This window comes from Eulemur rufifrons, chromosome 19 (genome assembly GCF_041146395.1).
Source record: "Eulemur rufifrons isolate Redbay chromosome 19, OSU_ERuf_1, whole genome shotgun sequence".
Classification (NCBI taxonomy): Eukaryota; Metazoa; Chordata; class Mammalia; order Primates; family Lemuridae; genus Eulemur; species Eulemur rufifrons.
The window spans coordinates 100,401,205-100,419,924 of record NC_091001.1 but is presented as its reverse complement, the minus strand read 5'-3'; the positions used below and the strand labels follow the sequence as shown (position 1 = coordinate 100,419,924).

Here is an 18,720-nt window from a genome sequence, read left to right as displayed (position 1 = left end):
CACAGCACTCTTGCTCTGGGCCGTGTGTGGGGCTCAGACGTAGGGCGTTCCGGGGCTGAGAGAGACTCCCCCCAGAGAGTGCTAAGGCAGCCTTTCTGGTGGCACCTCGGTCTCCAGCAGGGTCTGCTGTGGGGACCCACCTTCTGACACACCCATCTCTACAAGGGTGGACGAGAACGCCTGGAGACCCAGGGGTGCAGCCTCAAAGCCCCAGCTCGGCTGTCCCCGGAGGCTCCGCGCCTGGCCTCCCAGAGAGCTGAGGGTAGGGCTGCACTAGCCCCTACCTTCTGACAGACACAAAGCAGAGCTGGTTGTAAAAACTTAATTAAATGAAATATTTTAACAAGAAATTCCAAGAACAGAATGCCCTGCTCGTAAGCGAGCCATCACAGAAATAAAAGCTGACGGGAAGCGTGTGTTCTGTCCAGCAAGAGAAAGTTTCTGCAAGAAACAAGGTGGTGCAGGGAGCCGCCTGCATTGGACAAGCGGGTGAGCGGGCTGGTCTCTGAGTCAAAGCCCAGCAGGGCTGGGGCACAGCCCCGGGTCTGGGACTCCTCAGCCAGGGAATGCATGGACTCCTGACCGTAATTCGAGCCCTCGACAAACCTTTACTGAGCACCTGCTGTGTGCTGGGCTGTGCGTGAGGCTCTGGGTGTACAATGCCTTCAGAGTTCACCAGGTGCTCCTGTGAGGAGATACTTTGCAAGATGAAGAGACGGAGGCTCAGGGAGGTGACGGGACTGGGTACTCCTGAGGCAGAACTGGGACTAGGACATAGGTCTGCCGATCCTGAAGTCCAGGCTCTTTTACCACCTGACCTACTCTCTCCACCACAGCTCAGTTAGAAGAGGCACTAAAGAGGAAACCTGACTGCGTTTGCAGTTCCACTGAATTGCAGCGGTCCCTGAGCAGGGCCACCTCCAGGCCTGGAGTGTGCCATTGTACCCTCCTGGGGGAGCACAGTCAAGTCCTGTCCTCGCAGCAGAGGACCCTCAGCCCCAACCTGAGGAGAGGGCCTGCAGACCAGAGTGTTCACACGGCTTGCCCGGTGAACTTCCTGGAGGAGGTGGCACTTGAGAGAGGCCTGAATATTTCCTGGAGTCAGGGGATGGTGTGTCTGGTGGAGAAAGGAGGGAGCCAGGCCTGGGAGTGGGGAGCACATGAGAGGTGAGAGTGGAACCTGGGTCAGGGAAACTTTCCCTCTGTAAGTGTCACAATGACGAGGTGACAGTCTGGGGCGTGTGTGAGGGAAATGCACTGCACACACAAGCCAAGGACCTTGGTTGATTTCTCTTGGTTGGTTATTTCCTGGACTAGAAGTCTTTCTGTAACTCCTGCCACCTGGTGTACCTATTGCATACCCTCTTCCAACGGCCTCCGTAGGACCTGGCTCCGTACCAGCTCTATCTAAGCAAACTCCATCAAAAACCATGAAATCTGCAAAGAAGACCCATTTTAGGTAGAATGGTTCACAAAGTAAGAGGAAACTCGGTTTTCCAAGAATATTCCCCATCAGGTTCTCTTATATTGTACATTTCAAATATTCTTTGATTTATCCAAGTGAATCCTCAAACTTTCCAGGATCTCGTGAGTGTGTAAAGTGGGGCAGGGCTGTGCTTGGCTCAGAAATCACCTTGTGAGAAGTGACTGTCTTTTGCAGCAGAAAAATTGCTTTGAATTCTATTGCCTACCGTCCCCCAAGGACGCAGTGGCCCCATGGGGAGAAGCTGGGTGGCCCCTGGAGAGGGAGAGGGGAGTTAGGGTTGGCCCGTGCTCGGCTTGGATTCTCCTCTGGCTCTGGGCTGCATGTGCACCCCATCCCAGCACTGTGGTTTTGCCCCATACACAGCTGAGGGGAGATTCTGCACTGCCAGTTTACATCTGTACCTGAAAAGAAGTCACCCCTGTATGGACAGAGGGACCTGTGAATGGGGAGGCAGGGTGCCAGGGAGGGGGGTCCTGGGGAGGAGGGTAAAACACCCAGTCCGCCAGGAAAGCGAGGACCCAGTCAGCCTCGTGGGACTTCAGCCCCTTCCTCTTCCCATCCAAACCCTTTCCTGAGAGGAAAAGCCTAGACGTGCCACTTTTGTGTTCGTTGCCAGCCAGTCAGGGGACAGCAGCCCACACAGTGCTGAGTGAGTTGTCTCAGCCACGTCCACGCAAGGGGATGAATGTTTCAGCAAACTCAGGGATCCCCCAAGAGGGAGCGCTTCGGCTACCCAGCCGCACGGTGAAACACAGGAGAAAACTGACAGGGACTTTGCGGAAGCCTTGGACAGGCCTGCTTGATTTCATTTTGGAGCAACACGGGCCAGGAAGACTAGATCACAGCAAGCACCTGGCCTGGGCTCGCTGCAGCAGAGATCAGAGGGGTCTTCAAGGACTAAGAGACATTCTTTGATGGGCCTTGAAGGATTTCCCCAGAAAAGAACCAGTCACGGAAATAAAAAAGTTCAGATAGTATAGCAGGACCCAGACTCACGCAGTTCACCTGTAGTACATTGTCATTCCTTGAGTTCCCATTCAGCAGATGAAGTAGCTGAGGATCCGAGAGGCGAAGTGACTCTCCCCGGGCCCCATAGCTAGTGAGTGGCACACTTAGAACTCACACCCAGGTCTCCCTCTCGAGTGTGGTCTGCCACCTCCTGCCCCCTCTCTCTCCATGATCCCAGGGTCCCTGGAGTCCTCCTCTTTTGGGCCCCTCCAGACTGAGGGTCACATCCAGCCTCCCGTGGCAGAGCCTTGTTCATTTCTCTGTCCTGAATGCTCAGGAGAATGCCTGGCCCAGAGAATGGGCTTAATAAACAGCTACTGAAGTCATAGTTTTCCCTTGAAAGGGGGAGTTAATTCATCCCAAAATCCCAGGTGAAGAGGGAAGGGAAGCACAAAATAATTTAAGTGCTTAATATGTGCTATGCACTTACAGGTTTTTCTTTCTGCTTTTAAAAAAATAATTAAATAAATAATATAATTAAATCCATCAGTAGCATAATAAACACCTATAAACTCAACCCCCAGCATGAGGGTCACCCGCATACATTGACCTGTGAGTCCTCCCCCTCCTTTCCCTGTCTCTCTCCACCAGACGTGACCTGTCCTGCAACTTGAGTTTATCATTCCCTTGCTTTAGAGCTGCAATTCTAGAAAACAAAGTGTTTGGTTGCGGTTGCTTTTAACTTTATTACAAGAGTATCACGCTGCATTTCATCTTCTGGGACTTGCCTTTTTAATCCCTATCCTACTGTGGCGAGTTTCCTCTCGGTAGTCGTGTGTATGATTGTAATCGCACGCCACGCATTTGACTGCTGACCATGCAACACAATCAGTGTGCCAGGCTCAATGCGCACTATCTCGTTTACTCTCTATAGCAGCTCTCTAACATGCGAGGGGACCTCTTTCATCTCCTGCTCAGGGTGGCTCAAACTATTCTTTCATAATCTCTATGTTAAAGATGAAACTGAAGGTTGGAAAAATCGAGTGACTTTCCTGAGGTTACAGAGCCCATGAATGGGGAAGCTTGAATTGGGCCCAAGAGCCAGGGCCTTCTTTTAAGAGGAGGGAAGCATGGCTGCTTTGGCCTTTCCTGCCTCAGCCCGGTAGAGCTATGAGGCAACAGTCTTCCCTCTCTCTGTTGTTCTTTTTGTGACCGTCCAGTGCACCACGTGATTATGGAAATGTTCTGAGGGCCCCAGTCCCTGTACGAGGGCTCTAGGTTTCTGGAGCTGTCCTGAGCTCCGTTACTGTACAAGGACCTAGACACCAGGCTGGATGGGCCCACTTGATGGAAGAAAAGAGAAAAGGAGAGTCCACTTGGAAGCTTAGGGGGAGCTGGTGGAGCTGGGCTGTTGACTGAGCTGTCCCTTTTCTCAGGCCACCGTTCGGTCTAAACTCTGGATGCCTTTGCTCAGTGTGGTTTGGAGTTCACTCTGCACAGCCGGCAGCCCAAGTCATAGCTTAAAAACAAGGGTGGGGGCACAGGTCTGCAGCTCAAGAAACAGGCCACCTCCAAGGCCTGAGTCATCCCTCTCACCCTAAGACTGGGCCTCAGTGGTGTCAGTTCAGGAGGTAAAATGGACGCAAGGCTCAGCGCTCAGTCCTAGTGCCCTGGGCATCACTGACCTTAAGCACTGCTCAGACCTGGGGAGGCATGCGCCAGTCTGTGCGGGAGGAACAGGGCAGGGCCCCTCTGCTCCACCAACTTTTATAAGGCCCTGGAATGCTATTTGTTGGTGACCACCCAACCATCTCGCCCACAAATGGAGCACTCTGTAGCTGACCTCTTAATGTGAAACAGCATGAGAGGAGATGAGCTAAGAGGTAGGGTCTGGTTCTGCACATTTATCTCTGGTTATTAGACACTTTTAGAGGGAACATCTGTTTGTCCACTCTGGCTCCCATATTGCAGGCCCCAATCTCTGACTGAATGGGGACTAAGTCATAAATTAGAGCCAGAAGCAGGACCTCGAATAGGACATCAGAAGGGGCTTTGCTCGACTCACCAAAAAAGGGGAATTGGGCTCCTACACTGACCAGCCTCAAGAGAACAGCAGAAGAAAATGGAGATAGCTCCAAAGGCACCTGGTAGGGCCCAGTCCCGTTGGATCCATTTCGTGCAAGTTTATCCTGGGGACAGCACCTGCCTAGAGAGGCAGGACCCGGGAGTCAAACCAAAGCACACAGCTTGATCATGATTCTGATGTTCCAGGGACCTGGGCTGGGCTCCCTTGTTTAATTTCTCCTTTGGTTTAAAACATTGGATATTTGTTTTATGGGAAGAATATCTGGTGTTTATAACAGGACATTCCACCTCACCTCATGGTATGTTCTTCGGAGATGTACATGTCCACTCACCCTCAGGATAACGGACCCATTAACTACACAAAAGGAAAAACTCTTTGTTTTCTTGTTAAGTTTCTAAAGGTACTTATAAGGACATAAAATTAATAATTGATTAACGTTCTCCTTCATCTCTTTTCCTTTGGATATTGTTTCTCTACTTCCCATCGCTAATTTGCTGGCTAGACATTTCTCTGCTTGGACATGTCACTGCAAACTGAAACTCACCCTGTGATCCCACGGGCCCACTGCAGCTGCCTGAGGCTCTTACCCTCCCCTCCGACACGTTCCTCCTGTTTCTCTTGATGCCCCATAATCTTTGAAGCTACACAGGTTCAAAATGTCCTAACTCTGACGTCAGCTCTGCCCATCCTGCTTCCTTGCTCTTCCTCTCTCCCCTGCAAGCCCTCCAGTTCCTGGCCCCAGTGCAGTTCTTGCTCCTATCCTTTGTGTTTGAAATCATCAGCCACCTGATTCTGCCAATTCTGCCTTCCTGACCTGCTTTTCCCCTACTCCTCCTCACCTTTCCTGACATCTAGGACCTGAGGAGCTTGTCTTCTGTTACTTGGACCCTGGCACAGGTGCCTGAGGGTAAGAGCCTCAGGCAGCTGCAGATTCATCCCCATTACAACTCATTATATACATGGCTGTATTGGTGTCTCTGATCCACAACTCATATCACCCTTCTGCTCAAAGACTTTCACTGGCTTCCCTTCTTCAGCAAAGAGTGCACCACCTTTTCACTCTGACATTCAAGGTCTCCACAATATTGCAAACCTGCCTTTCCAGTCCTGTTTCCCTGCTACTTTTCCTGCGCTCTAGCCAAACTAGACAATCCGGTGTCCTTGAAACACACCCACCTATCTTTCTTCACTTGTTTCTCCTCTTCCTAGACTTCCCTTTCTCCCTTCTCTGCTTATCAAAGTCTATGTATCTTTAAGATCCACTTCAATCCTTTCTATAAAAACTTTCTGATTCACAACCTTTCCTGTTTTAATCTCTCATAGTACTCGGTTTATGCCTATTATGAGACAATACATCCCACCTGTGAAAGGCAGATGGGCAGACAGACATCTAGGAACTGCACCTTACTTATCTTTGTCTCCTCTAAGGAGCCTTTTCATGGTGCTTATCATACAGAGGCATTTCACAAGCGTTTATGGAACTAGATAGGTATCCCTGACTCCATTCTTTCTCCTTGCCATAATCCCATTTCATCTAATACTAATGTCACTGTGTTTCAACATAACATTAAATGTTACAAAACTCTTTCACTTATATTATTTCAACTAATTTTCACGAATCCTGCAATGCAGGTATGATAGATATTATCCTCATTTTAGAGGTAAGAGAACTGAGGCTCACAGAAAGGAAATAAGTTACCCAAATTAAAAGCAAATAAGGAATGTAGCCATTAACTGAACTCAGAGAAGTATCCTGATATGCAGTAGAAGACCAAAGAAGGGACCAAGCAAAGTCTAAGCCCTCTCAAGGGTCCTTTCTTCTTCCAACTTTATTCAGAATGATGAAGACCTTCTAAGCCAGTCCAGGGGCACCTTGTATGAGGGATGCCAGTCAAGGAGCTGGGCAAGGGGTACTGTGTGATCATATGATCATTTTGAATTTGTGGCTATTTTTCCTTCTTCTCAGCCCCAGATATACATATCATCACATGAGCACTGGGAACCTTGGACTCCCTCTTCTGCTCCGAATTAAGCCATAATTCTGGGTCTCCTTTCTGTTATTGAAGACTTCAGAAACCCTTGCTGAACCATGCCTGGAACCACTCATGTGGTACTCTGAGATCTGGGTCAACTTTTCTCCCCTCTCTCATCCTCAGAACTGACTCCTCATTTATCCATCCATCCATCCATCCATCATCCAACAGACTTTCCTTGAGTACCAGATCCATGCACTACCATGTATTCTGCCTCCCTAGGCTCTTTCTGGCTCACACAAATGAGATGCTCCCCAGGATCAAATGATGTACAAGCCTTTGTGAGTACTTTCTCCTTCTCACTTGGCAAATACAATTCCTGAGATCAACTATATCTTTTTGTTATGTGGCAAAATATTTCCCTCCACAAACTCTCCCTTTACCCTTTTATTCTGTCACTTAAATCACAACATATATTCTTCTAGAGGCTTTGAAATGCCACAACATTTACATCAATACCCTCCTTTCGCTGTCTTTCAATATGCATGAACTACACTGAGTGGGTATGGTACACAATAAAGACTCCATTTATTGGTTCCCCCTCCCTCCAAGTTTAGCAAAATAACTAAGATCCTGATTTTCTTTAACTTGTAGAAAATGTCATTCCCCCTGAGTTCAGAGACTTTCAGAGCCCCTATGCCAGCTTCCGTGCAGGTTCAGTTCATGTGTGTTTCTGCTGGTAGTCAGCTGCCTGTTGCAGGGCTGGCTCAATGTATGGTTTTATCAGTATATACAGCTTGAATTTATTTTCCCTACCATGTGAAGGTGTAATTGGAACAGAAGAATAAATGAAGATTGCTTTTAAAAAATTAGAGGGTTACAGTAAGTTCTCCTGGAGCAAGTTGTATGTAGGGGCTCATAGCTGTGGTTGATTGCAGCTTTTTCAGTAACTCAGTGATGTATCTCAGAAACATGTGGTAGTTTTGAATGGACAGGTCAATCAATCTTTCGTACTCAGCAATGAATTTTTCATAGTAATCAGAGAGTTGGTCTGAGAAATCCTGCAGTTTATATCTAAACTGCTGGTGGTAATCAGAAATGATTTCCTTCATTGCAACAGCCGAGCTTTTAATTATTTCCTGAGCAGTGGCAGAAAGCTCTGCAATCTTCTCTTTCCCCTTTCCATCTGCATCGGTAAGGATGCTAAGATATTCCTGGACAGCTCTGTGCATACGTTGCTTAACTTGAGCTGAGAGTTGGGAAACAGAGCCAGCAGCACTGACAGTATATTTGGAATGGAAATCCTTCAGGGCGAGTACTAGGTTCTTGATCAGGTTGACTATCTTTTCTTCAAGTTCATAATATTTCACTGTCCAGCCGACTACACTTGGATCAAAATATTCTTCACGAAGAGCCTTTATGTACTGCTGGATCTGCTGTAACTCTTGGGAAGTTTCCTCAAGTTTGTTTTGAACAAGTTCATGGAACTTACCAAGGTTAAGGTCTATGGTTTCTTTCAGGAATCCAAAAACATATGGAATAATTTTGTTGAAGGTTGTGTTGATTTCCTGTTGAATATCATTAGTGAGATAAGTAAATTTCTTCTCCTTTAAACGTTTAATTTCTCCTTCTATCTCTTGAAAAACTCTTTGTAAAATGTCCTGAAGATCACTTAGCATCTTTGTGATCTTGATAGACTGGAGGTCATTCAATGCCTTTTGGATATCTTGTGATAAAGATTTTAACAATTTTCTACACCCCAGGATTATATCTGTTAGTTCATATCTCCTTAAAACAAAATCGAATTTAATCTTCAGGCCCTTGATTAATTCGGATTTCTCCACTAGGTCTTGGAAATAGGACAGCAGTATTTCTAACCCATTATGGACATTTGAATGTATCCGGGACAGTACCTCTGCTACTTCCCTCATGGCCATTGTGCCGAGTTCATCTCTAGTGTACATCCCAGCTTTCCCTGGGAGCTGGAATCTGGTGGAGTTCAGGAAAGTAATGAATGAGTCAATCAGACGTTGGACTGTCATATGATATTCTTGAGTAATTCGTAATAAACTGTCAAACATGTTATCCTTGAGGTACAAAGTCTGGACCTTGTCCTTCCACTCCTGGTAGGTTTCAGTGGTGCCATTGGCTACTTTCGAGAGCTGCGTGTGCATCTTATCAATTTGCCTCATGGCCCCTTCATAGGCCCACTCAGCTTTGTTCTGCAGACTTCTTCTTGCCTTTGAAGAAGCATCTTTCAGGGTGAGTCCCGTGTGCTCCTGGTGGTACTTGTCGACATAGTTATAAAGGGCCCCTGGGGCCTTGGGCACTTTGTCTTTCAGGGAGGTTAGCAATCTAGAAGGTGCCCCTTCTTCCCAATTAACTTTGATGTGAATTTCCTCATAGGATTCCTGGTACCTCAACTCGGTTTTGAATATGGTGAATTTTTTATCTGGAGAGGACTGAATCCAGTTTAAAAAAAAAAAAAAGATGAAAAGAACATGATGGTTTCAATTACCCTGATTACATAATATACTACACTAAAACTTCATTACCAGTTAAAAGTAAAGATCAGAGGATCTTTCATATTCTGAAGGGAATTTATCTTTCATATGTCAGTTCATGTGTTTGTTTTATGGTTAAACAAGTCTACTGTTGTTAATTCCTCTTTATGACATGCCCCAGAAAGGATAAAAAAAAAATATGCTTGGCATTTGGCATTTACACAGTGATACTTAACATTAAGGCTTTCTTGGGACTAAACATTGGAAGAGAGCAGGAGGAAAAAGAAGCAGAGGAGAAAGGGGAAGAAGAGACAGGAAAAGACAGATTCAGGGAAAGAAGTAGCAGCAAAAAGGAAAAAGTTCGGAGCTCACCCAGCAGAGCCCCAGAATCCCAGGGTTGTTACTCATTCGCCACGCCCCTGACTAACTTTAGCAATGGTAATAGAATGAGGTTAGGTCTTGTCCTCTGGTAATGGCCTCTTTGATCTGGCCCTGGCAGAGCTTGTGAAAAACATGAGAGGAATCTGATACATCTCATCCAGAAATGCTATTGTGGGGAAGAATTTGGAAGCCTTAAATATTCCAGAAACCGCTATCTGAAAAATGTCCTCTGCCTAGGGTAGAGTTTGCCTATGATTTGGATGATGAGGCACAACTCTCATCTTTCTGGATTTGCCCAGAATTAATAAAATAATAGTGTTAATATGATGTCACGGGTACATCTAATAATTAAAACCAATGAAGGACTCATGGTAATGCTTGTCGGAGAATAGTTTCTGAGAGAAGTTCAAGCTGCTCACTGCCTGTCTTTTACCTAGTTTGGGAAAGCTCTAAGAGAGTACGTTGTCTAGAATTAAATGTGTCCACCCCAACTCTCTACGTGCTTCTCGGGGTGTGTAATCCATTAGAGGGGACTCACCTGAGGGCGGTAGTACAAGTTCCATTTAAAAAACTTGTCATCTTTTTCTAAGTCTATGCCCACAGTGCCTATGGCTGGGGAGGCTGCGGCTTTCTCGTGGAGTTGGAGATCCGTGAAGGCTGGGCTGGTGATGGCAAGCTGAGCCTCTCGTTTCCATTCCCTGAAAGCAGAAAAGCAGATAAGCCACCACGAAAGGAGTATGGAGGTGGCAAAAGTCACAAGGAGTTTTGAAAAGGGGATAAGTTTCAACAAAATTTCCATACTGAAGTCCTTTATATGTGCCACCTTCTTCATACTCTGCACTGAAGTCACGGTGAGCAAATGCTCCTTTGGTCTTACAGACTAACGTGCCATTTTCAATTTTGTGTGTTCCCACAACTGTAGAGGAGAGATTTTACATTTTCATTAGATTCATAACTGTAGGAGATAGACATTTTCATTACAAAACCTGGGAGAATTCTATCTTAACCAAATATCTTACTTACCTGTTCGAAACACGCAATGTTCAGTTTACAGTTGTTTTTAAATAAATAGAAGACCTTATTAGTCCTAAAATAATTACAGAAAATCTATTTTCTTTGAGTCTGTTCCTTTTGAATGTCAGATTTTCTATACTTTGGTTTCTACACGTTGGGTATGTATGTATCTCCTCTCTTATTTTAAGTCTTACTATAGGAAGTAATTGTGCCTCTAGTCATAGCTAAATACATAATTATTTACTTATAATACTCATTGGAAACATAAGAGTATCTAGGAGAGGAGGCAGGCTATGCCCTTACCATTTAGGTCATATTCCAGGAATTGTATGGTTGAACTGCACGTGGAATCCAGGAACGTTTCAACATGATCTGCCTTATTTTTCAAACCAGCACTCCAAGTAGCATTGTACAAGGGAGAGGCCACCCCCAAGCGTGCAGTCAGTGCTCCAAAGGAAGGAATGAAAATCCCGGCCGGTATAGAGAACTCAATGGCAGGAATCTCAACAGTCTGCTCAGGCATGATGATGGTGGGCAACTCGAAGCCTGCAATCTTGCTGGCCACCTTCTTTAGATCCCAAACAGCTATTGGAAGGGTGAACCAGGACACAGTTAACTGTGATTTAGGCACAGTTATCTCAAAAAAGGGAACTGAGGAATCTTCTGGTTGAGAATATTTTGTTAACACAGGAACTTCAGGGAATTCTACTTTGGGTAGTGTTGGTAGGTTGAGGGCAAACGATGAAGTTCTTAGCTGCTTATAGATTTTTATTTCACTTAAGTCAAGTTTGTAGGATGGAACCTGAAGATCTGTAAATGGGACTTGGAAGGCAGGTGTGACAAGAACTGAATTTAGATCATTTAGTTTCAGCCCAGGGATGATGAATTCATTGTCCAAAACTTTCACGGGGATCAAGAAAGGATAGCCATTGGGGTTTTTGGTGTATACAAGGGCAGCTGAAGCACGGAGATACTGTCTCCTGTCAATGCTGGTGGTCACATCCAGCTTTAGAAGGTCCCATAAACTCTTTTCATAAACGGGTAGCATGACATATTTAAGGAAACTTAGGTGTCCTTCTAAGGCTCCTGCAATGTCAAGATGTGCCTCTTTTTGGTCATTGGAAAGCTCTATGTGGTTCTGGACAGACCCAGAATGAACCTGGACCTCGCTTTTCCAGCTGACTTTCTGGTTCTTAGTGTTGGCATTCAGGGCCACTTCCTGGCTAAGAGAAGGGACATTAAGGAGGGAAGTGGGCTGACTTGCCCGTACCTGAACAAGGGCTGACATTTTCCATGGGGAGAGTTCCAGGGTGGCTTTACTTGTATGTTCTCCATGTGAAGAAAAGAGGTCCTCTAGCTGTAAGTGGTTTTTTATATTGTGTTCCCAGACAGCATATATGCGTTGGAGAGTGGCTTCTCCAGCAAAATTTTCTTTTACTTCAAAATTCCAGATATCATCAACTTTAGAAGCCCCTTGCAGCTTCACTGAAGACCGAGTGCCCTTGGAATTCAAATACGTGCTGGCCTCACTGGCAATAGTTCCTGAATATTCCCGTGAAAGGACCGAACCCTTGACATCTCCTTTGGTAGATGACTCTATGGAAAAGTAAGAGGTGAGGCTTTCCAAGATGAGCTTGTGGTCAACTGCCCCCTGAGCAGTAGAGAACAGCTGTGGGGAATTGAAATCATACTTTAACTCAATGGAGGAAGAGACGGTAGGTTTTGACTTGGTATTTCCATTAAGTTCTTGCTTGAGATTCATTCTGAAAATTGGAACTTGGACTTTTGCAGTTGTTGTCACCGATGCTTCCATGTTTTTCTTGGTTAAGCTAATAATAGTGTTATGACTGCCTTCCATGAATTTGTTGCTCAGGGACAGACCTGTGGCTAACTTCAACCCTCGTTTTCTTGTCAAACTTGAGGTGCCTTCTAATTTGTACTGCAGTGCATCAATGACGGATGAAGAGGAAGAGAGGAAATGAGCTACGATATCTGATTGATTATAAAGTCCAGCATTGGTATTCAGTGTGATGACACTTGATTTAAAGGAGAAATCATAGGTAATATTGCCCATGGCTGGAATAAAAATATTGTTTACGGTAGCCAATTCCTTGAAATCTGGAAGAGAAAGCTTGAGAAGATTCCTAGGGACACGAAGAACTGGCAGCTCTAGGGATGGCAGGACTAATCTGTATGAAGGCACATAGAAGTCAGAACCTGGGAGGGTGAAATTAGGGGTGCCGATTGCTTTTGGGATCACATAGCCAAATGCCAACATCTCTACTGTGAACGGAGACACTTCAATATTGATGATTGGAATAGTGTATCCAGGAATTTGAAAGGTCCTAGGGAGCTTGCTGTGGGATTCTTCAACTTTGTACTTATCAAACTTAACTTTTGCTTCATTATAGGATTTGGTGAGAAAATCCAATGCATCATCTTGGGCTTTCTCAAAATGACTGTCAAAGGAATTGATGTTCTGACTGATAAACTCATAAAACACACGCAAAGGATTTGTGATGGAAAGTTGGTCTTTGTTTTTCTTATACTGAGCCTTTGCACTTAAATCAAATGATTGCTTTGTTGTTTTCAAGAATTCCTTCAAGCCTGTTTTTTCCCATAAGGAGAAATCTTTCAGTGGTGGAGTTGTGATTATTGTGTAAGGTAGAGTCATTTCTGGAATTGTTAAAGGAATGTTTAAGAAATCCAGGTTAGCTTCTCCATTTATTCCTACGTGGGCCTCGATGGTGTTCTTATTGTTCCCAGCAGAGAAGTTGTGATTGTACTTATACTGATTGAACCTAGCACTGGCTTGCCAGCGTGCTTCCTGGACACTAGGACTCAGAAACAGAGCATAGTTATTTAGGAAGTCTATCTTCCCTGTCAACTTTAATGGAAAACTAACTTTCAAATTCCCTTCATTGTTTGTGGATGCAGTAATCTCAAATGAATGGGCTGAAGCAGAAAGAGAGTTTTTCAAAGTTCCAATAACTTTTCCATTTAAATGAGCATCGTGGTTACCAGTTATCTCTGCTTTCCCTTCCCTGAACAGTGCTGTGCCTTTAGCAGTTAGAATACTGCGGCCCACGTGCTGGGATTCGATCTGTGACTGGATTTCAAATTTAGAAAAGTCAAGGAAGCCAGATTCATAAACCAAGTTTTGGTTTACTCGTAGGTGTTTGCTATTGATCCTATTGGATAATCCAAAGGAAGTCATGAGTTCTTTCACAGTGAAGTTAATTTGTGATTCATGTACTCCCTCATCCGAGAACTTGGGGCAGGCCCATTTCCACGACCCCATTCCGGAGGAAGTCCATGCCATGTGGCCAGCTTTCAACAGTGTCTTGATTTCGTTGCGTAGGTCAGCCTGACTAGAGAAGTCCAGTTTGGGGATGTTCAGTTTGTGGAAGTACTTAGTGTTGCTATCCAGGGTAAGCTGATTGTTTATCTTGACAAGCACACCATTACTAACCTCCAGCGTATTTTTTTCTGTGTGTAAACTTGCCATTGTGTCTGATTTTCCCTCAATAGCATCTCCAGAAAATAGCATTTCACTCTCATGCTCTGTTCTCAGGTACTTGCTGGAGAACGTCACAGATTCCTTCAGAACCAGTGGATTAATCTCAGGGCTCGAGAGTTGTGCCTTTGCTTGAAAATCAAAATTGAGAACTTCTAATTTGGACTCTCCTTTGGCAGCAATGGAAGCTGCAATATCTGCTTTGTTTGCCAAAGTAGTTACATTCTGTACGTCGGCATTTGCGTCCAATGTGAAAATGGGAGACTGGATTTTCAAAATGCTATATAGCTTGCCAAAAGCAGGTACGTCAATGCTGTGTGAGATGTGGGGAAGCTGGAATTCTGGTATGTGAATGTCAGGAAACTGAAAATCATTACGGTTTAGCTTTGGGATTACAAATTCTGGAATTGTGATTTCTGGTAAATAGAAATCTGGCAGGGTGACTCTACCAAAAGGAATGTCCTCCACCTTGAGATCCCTCAGATACACTTCTGGAACTGGCCACTGCAGCTCACTGTTCAGCATTTGGTCAATGGTCCTGATGATCTTTGCTTTTATTTCTACTAAGTCAATGGTAAACGAAGGAACGTGCAAGATATTGAGGATAGTAAATTCTGGCGTGGAAAACCTGGATGGGATTTTTTTATCTTTCAACTCTTTGAAGTTTATCTGAATGGATGGGATCCTTAAATCTGTTAGGGGGACTATGAAGTCAGGCGTCTGGAAGGTAGCTTCCTGAAGAGCCCGAAGACTGACTTCGAAGGCAGGCATGGTGCCAAAGACAGTCTGGATTTCGGGGACAGTGAACCCTTGTTCCACCAATGCTTTCACACTTTCAGCCAAATACGGGATAGAATACTGATCTGCAAAGTCAGTAAGGTTCTTAGCAGCAAGACTCCACCAGTCGGAAATGTAGGTGACAAGTGTGCTGTAGACCTGGCCTACCAGAGACAGGTATTGCTGAAGTTCTTGCCGAATGTCCATTTGATACATTCGGTCTCGTATATCTTCTAGGGTCTCTTGGAATTTGGCTTTGATGTGAGTCAAAGATGTTGAATCTAAAGCATCACGTAACCAATCAATGATTAAGGTTATTTTGGTGTCCTTTAGGCTTTCCAGATACTCTGAGGCCATGGTCTTGGTGTCCTCTACAAACAGTTTTAGTGTTTCAGCTTTCTGTGGTAGTTCCAGAGCCTGAATTTTACCATTGATTCTCTGGGTAACCTCCCTGATTTTGTTATTGGTTTCATCTACAAACTGGTGGTAATCAAATGACTTTAATTTCTTTACCAACATGTCAAGGAATTTGTTAACTTCTTCAATGAATTTTTTTAAAGACAGTGCATCAAGCTGCTTGACAGCATCATCAATAAACCCAACCAATTTCTCAAAGCAATCTTTTATCTCAATTTGTTGTAGGACATTACTTAGCTTCTGAACAGTCTCCTTCAACTTGTATTGGTGGGCCAACTGGACTGATTTATCCATTAAAACCTGGATTTGTCGGTCTACTTCATATGCCTTAATTAACTTGTAGACTGTGGCTCTAAAAGCATCGATTTTCTTAGTTACTTCAAAATCTCCAGTAAGATCTACAACATATTTGACATGCTCAAGAACATCATGTATTATTCTAAATGGAATTGTAGTTCTCAATTGATCTAAAAGCACTCTGACATCAATAGCCTCAACCTGTTGTTTTAACTTTCCAGCAAAGTGCTGGAGGTCTGTATTCTGAATGTGTGCCTCAAGTTTCTGCAGTTTTTCTTGTATCTGCATTCTGATTTGATACTTAGTATCCACATTTTGAATCCAAGATGCGGTACTACTTCCAGTTTTGTTAAAATCGATATTGTCAACAAACAAATATAGATCATGGATTGTTTTTTCTAAATTTACACAGATATGATAATGTTCATCAAGAATTTTTAATTTTTCAATGATTAGATCAATAATCTTAGCAATAGCTGTTTTAAAATCATGTAAATCATAATTATCTTTAATATACTGATCAAATTGTATCACATGTGTCTGCATTTGAGATAGTTTTTCATTAAAGTTGATTTTGGCATTATCCAATGTAATTTGTAGATCATTTTCTGTAATTCCATATTTTTTTGTGAAAGCAGTCAGTTTCTCCTTGGCACTTGAAACTTGACTCTCCCAGTTGAATGAATTCAGAGAATCAGTAACTTGCTGTGGGAGCTGGCTCAGGGCTGCTCTGTATTTCCTCACAAATTGATCAATATCAATGCGCTTCAATTCTTTCTGTATGACTTCCAGTATAGTTATAATTATTCTTTGATTCCTCTCAAAATATTCTGGCAGGGTTTTAAAAAACGGGAGGTTGATGGTGTGGACATCTTGGTTTTTATCATACTTCACAAAAGCAACAATTGTAAATTCTTGGGGCTTGTCAACAGCATCTCTCATCTCTAAAGCATCAATGACATTGACCGGCTCACTGAGTACAAACGGCACTTTAATTGGGTAGTCTAGTATAGTTAGGTCAGCCAGGGCTCGTCCACTAAGCTCCACACCGATTTTGTCTTTAGTGTTGTAGGCATCCAAGTCCTGGCTGTATTCATTGTTGTTAAATTGGGTCTTCAGTTTCCAGGTGCCTGTCTGCTCAGCCGGAGTAAGCAGGGCGCTGACTTTGTGATCCAGAGCCGTACTGATGCTTTTCCTAGACGTGAGATGGTGACTCGTGGATCCTTTGTAATCATGGGAGAAAGTGAGGGCCAGAGGTTCTGCTTTCAACAGGAACTGGCTGTACAGCTGCCCCGTGTGTTCTCCCCAGAGAGCTAGTTTCCCATTGCAGTTTGTATGTGCGTCGATGGCCATGGTAAACGGGGCCATTGCAGAGTGGAAGACATTGCTGAAGTGCAGTGAGTCTGAATTATAGTTTGTGCTGATGTCAAGGGCCGAAGCCAGCCCAGCAATGTCTGTGCTGAGCCGATGGCTAAACTCTGCACCCTGAATCTTAGCTATAGTGTCCGCTTTATAGCTTGCTGATAAGGCAGCATAAGAAATGGTGTAGATGTGTTTTATTTCATTATTTTGATAGGCTCCTTTTAGGTTACCACCCACATTCAGCTTCAGGGGTTCTAGCCGCAATTTCCCAGTGTTGGTCAGATCCAGAGCATTGTATTTCAGGTCATTGTTTAAAGTAGTTACCAGGGAATAGGGCAGTAGCTGTAAATTAAAATTTTGCTTATAAAACTTGTCAGAGCTATAAATGTTGTCGAGTTTTGAAGAGAAGTCCAGGGACAAGCCGGCAATGTTCAGGCTGTTCGTGTGGTCAAGTTTCATCTCAGCGTATGAGCCCATCATGTCATTTGAGAGCTTAAGTCCTTCTCGGCTGAGTTTGAAGTTGAAAATGTTTTTGCTGTCGACACCCAGAATCATGGCCTGACAAGCACTTCCCAATGACACCTCTGTTAGGGCGGCTTTTCCATCTAGACTGAATTTGGCACTGTGTTCCCTGAAGCGGCCACTTGTTGTTAATTTCATAGATGTCCCCGAGAGGCCAAGCTCTGCATTCAGCTCATTCTCCAGCACCAGGGGACTATACTTCAAGTTGGTCGTTGCGCTGGTAGATATCGCACCCTGGGCGATCCTTAGTGTTCCCTTGTGAGCACCACTATTAATTTTGTCAGTGGCCAACATGTCAGCATTTAATTCAAGACCGCGGGAATTTAGTGATCCAGAAAGCAGGGTGAAGAATCTCAGTGACTCGTAGTCGGCCTGGTACTCAGAGCGCAGCAATGCATTTTGCTCGGAGAAGGTCAGATCCACCTTGTTAGAAGTGGCAAAGTTCTTGTACTTCCCATTGGTGTCAGATTTCAGAGTCAGCTCATAGTTCTCGTATTTCAGAGAAGCAGTATTTTTAATGAGGCCACCTTGTAGATCCGAGGTAGAGGTGAGGGAGAGGGTTCCATCCTCATATCTTCCTGTTATCTGGTTGGTGCCCTGGAGGTAGGAGGAGTTAAACCTCAGGTTGGACTCTCCATTTAGGTGGCCAGTGGCAGGATCCCTCTGACAAGACAGGCCATATGTGCCTTTCGCGTAGAACGAAGAGACTTTGAACTGCCCATCGATCTTGACTTCCTTGACATACAAATGCTGTTTCTTTTTTGAGCCCAAATGGACGGAAGCAGACATCTGTGGTCCCCAGGCACTAGATGCATCAAATGTTAGTAAACCTTTCGAGACGGGGCTGTTTCCAACTTTTTCTACGTGACTGAATTTGATATTTGAATCTAGAAGTTTGTGGTGTAGAGACCCATCACATGATAGTGTGTACGTATTCCTGTGGTCATACGTTGTTTCTCCAGATCCTAACATAAAAATTAAAAGACATTGGTTAAATTAAGTAATAAACTTCCAGAACAATCTCTATGTTAAGAGTCTTTCAAAATAAAATCCCATTTATCTGGGTCAGTTGTACAATAGACTCTTCCATCTATAATGCAAACATAAAATCTGAGAGCAAAAGGCATTCCTCCAGGAAGCCTTCCCTGACCACCACAGACCTAGTTGGGTTCCCTGATTGAGTGTTTCCACTGTACCTTATACTATACACTATACCCTATCATAGCACCTCTGACACTGAATTGTAATTGCTGGTTCATCTGTTTTCTCTGTTACTGCCTAGTAGAATAATTAATACATATTATATGTTTAATAAATATTTCTATTGGTTGAACAAATGAAAAGACTTCCACGTAGCAAGGAAAATATCTGTAAGAAAGCCCAAGTCCTTTCCTCCACAGAGGAGGCTCTCCTACCAGAGCCTGCACTGAATTAGC

General features: G+C 44.3%; 1 protein-coding gene across 1 annotated transcript in view; it reads right to left on the bottom strand.

Moving 5' to 3' along the window:
• Window positions 1-6,925: 6,925 nt before the first annotated feature.
• The window catches only part of APOB (apolipoprotein B), a 38,360-nt gene continuing 26,565 nt past the window's right edge, over window positions 6,926-18,720 (bottom strand). Inside the window, exons 26-29 of the mRNA XM_069495043.1 lie at window positions 10,696-18,249; window positions 10,180-10,294; window positions 9,917-10,076; window positions 6,926-8,955 (exon numbers count right to left, since the gene is read on the bottom strand). Of these exons, the coding sequence (XP_069351144.1) occupies window positions 7,363-8,955; window positions 9,917-10,076; window positions 10,180-10,294; window positions 10,696-18,249 (9,422 nt within the window). The 3' untranslated portion in view covers window positions 6,926-7,362. The remainder of the gene's footprint in view (window positions 8,956-9,916; window positions 10,077-10,179; window positions 10,295-10,695; window positions 18,250-18,720) is intronic.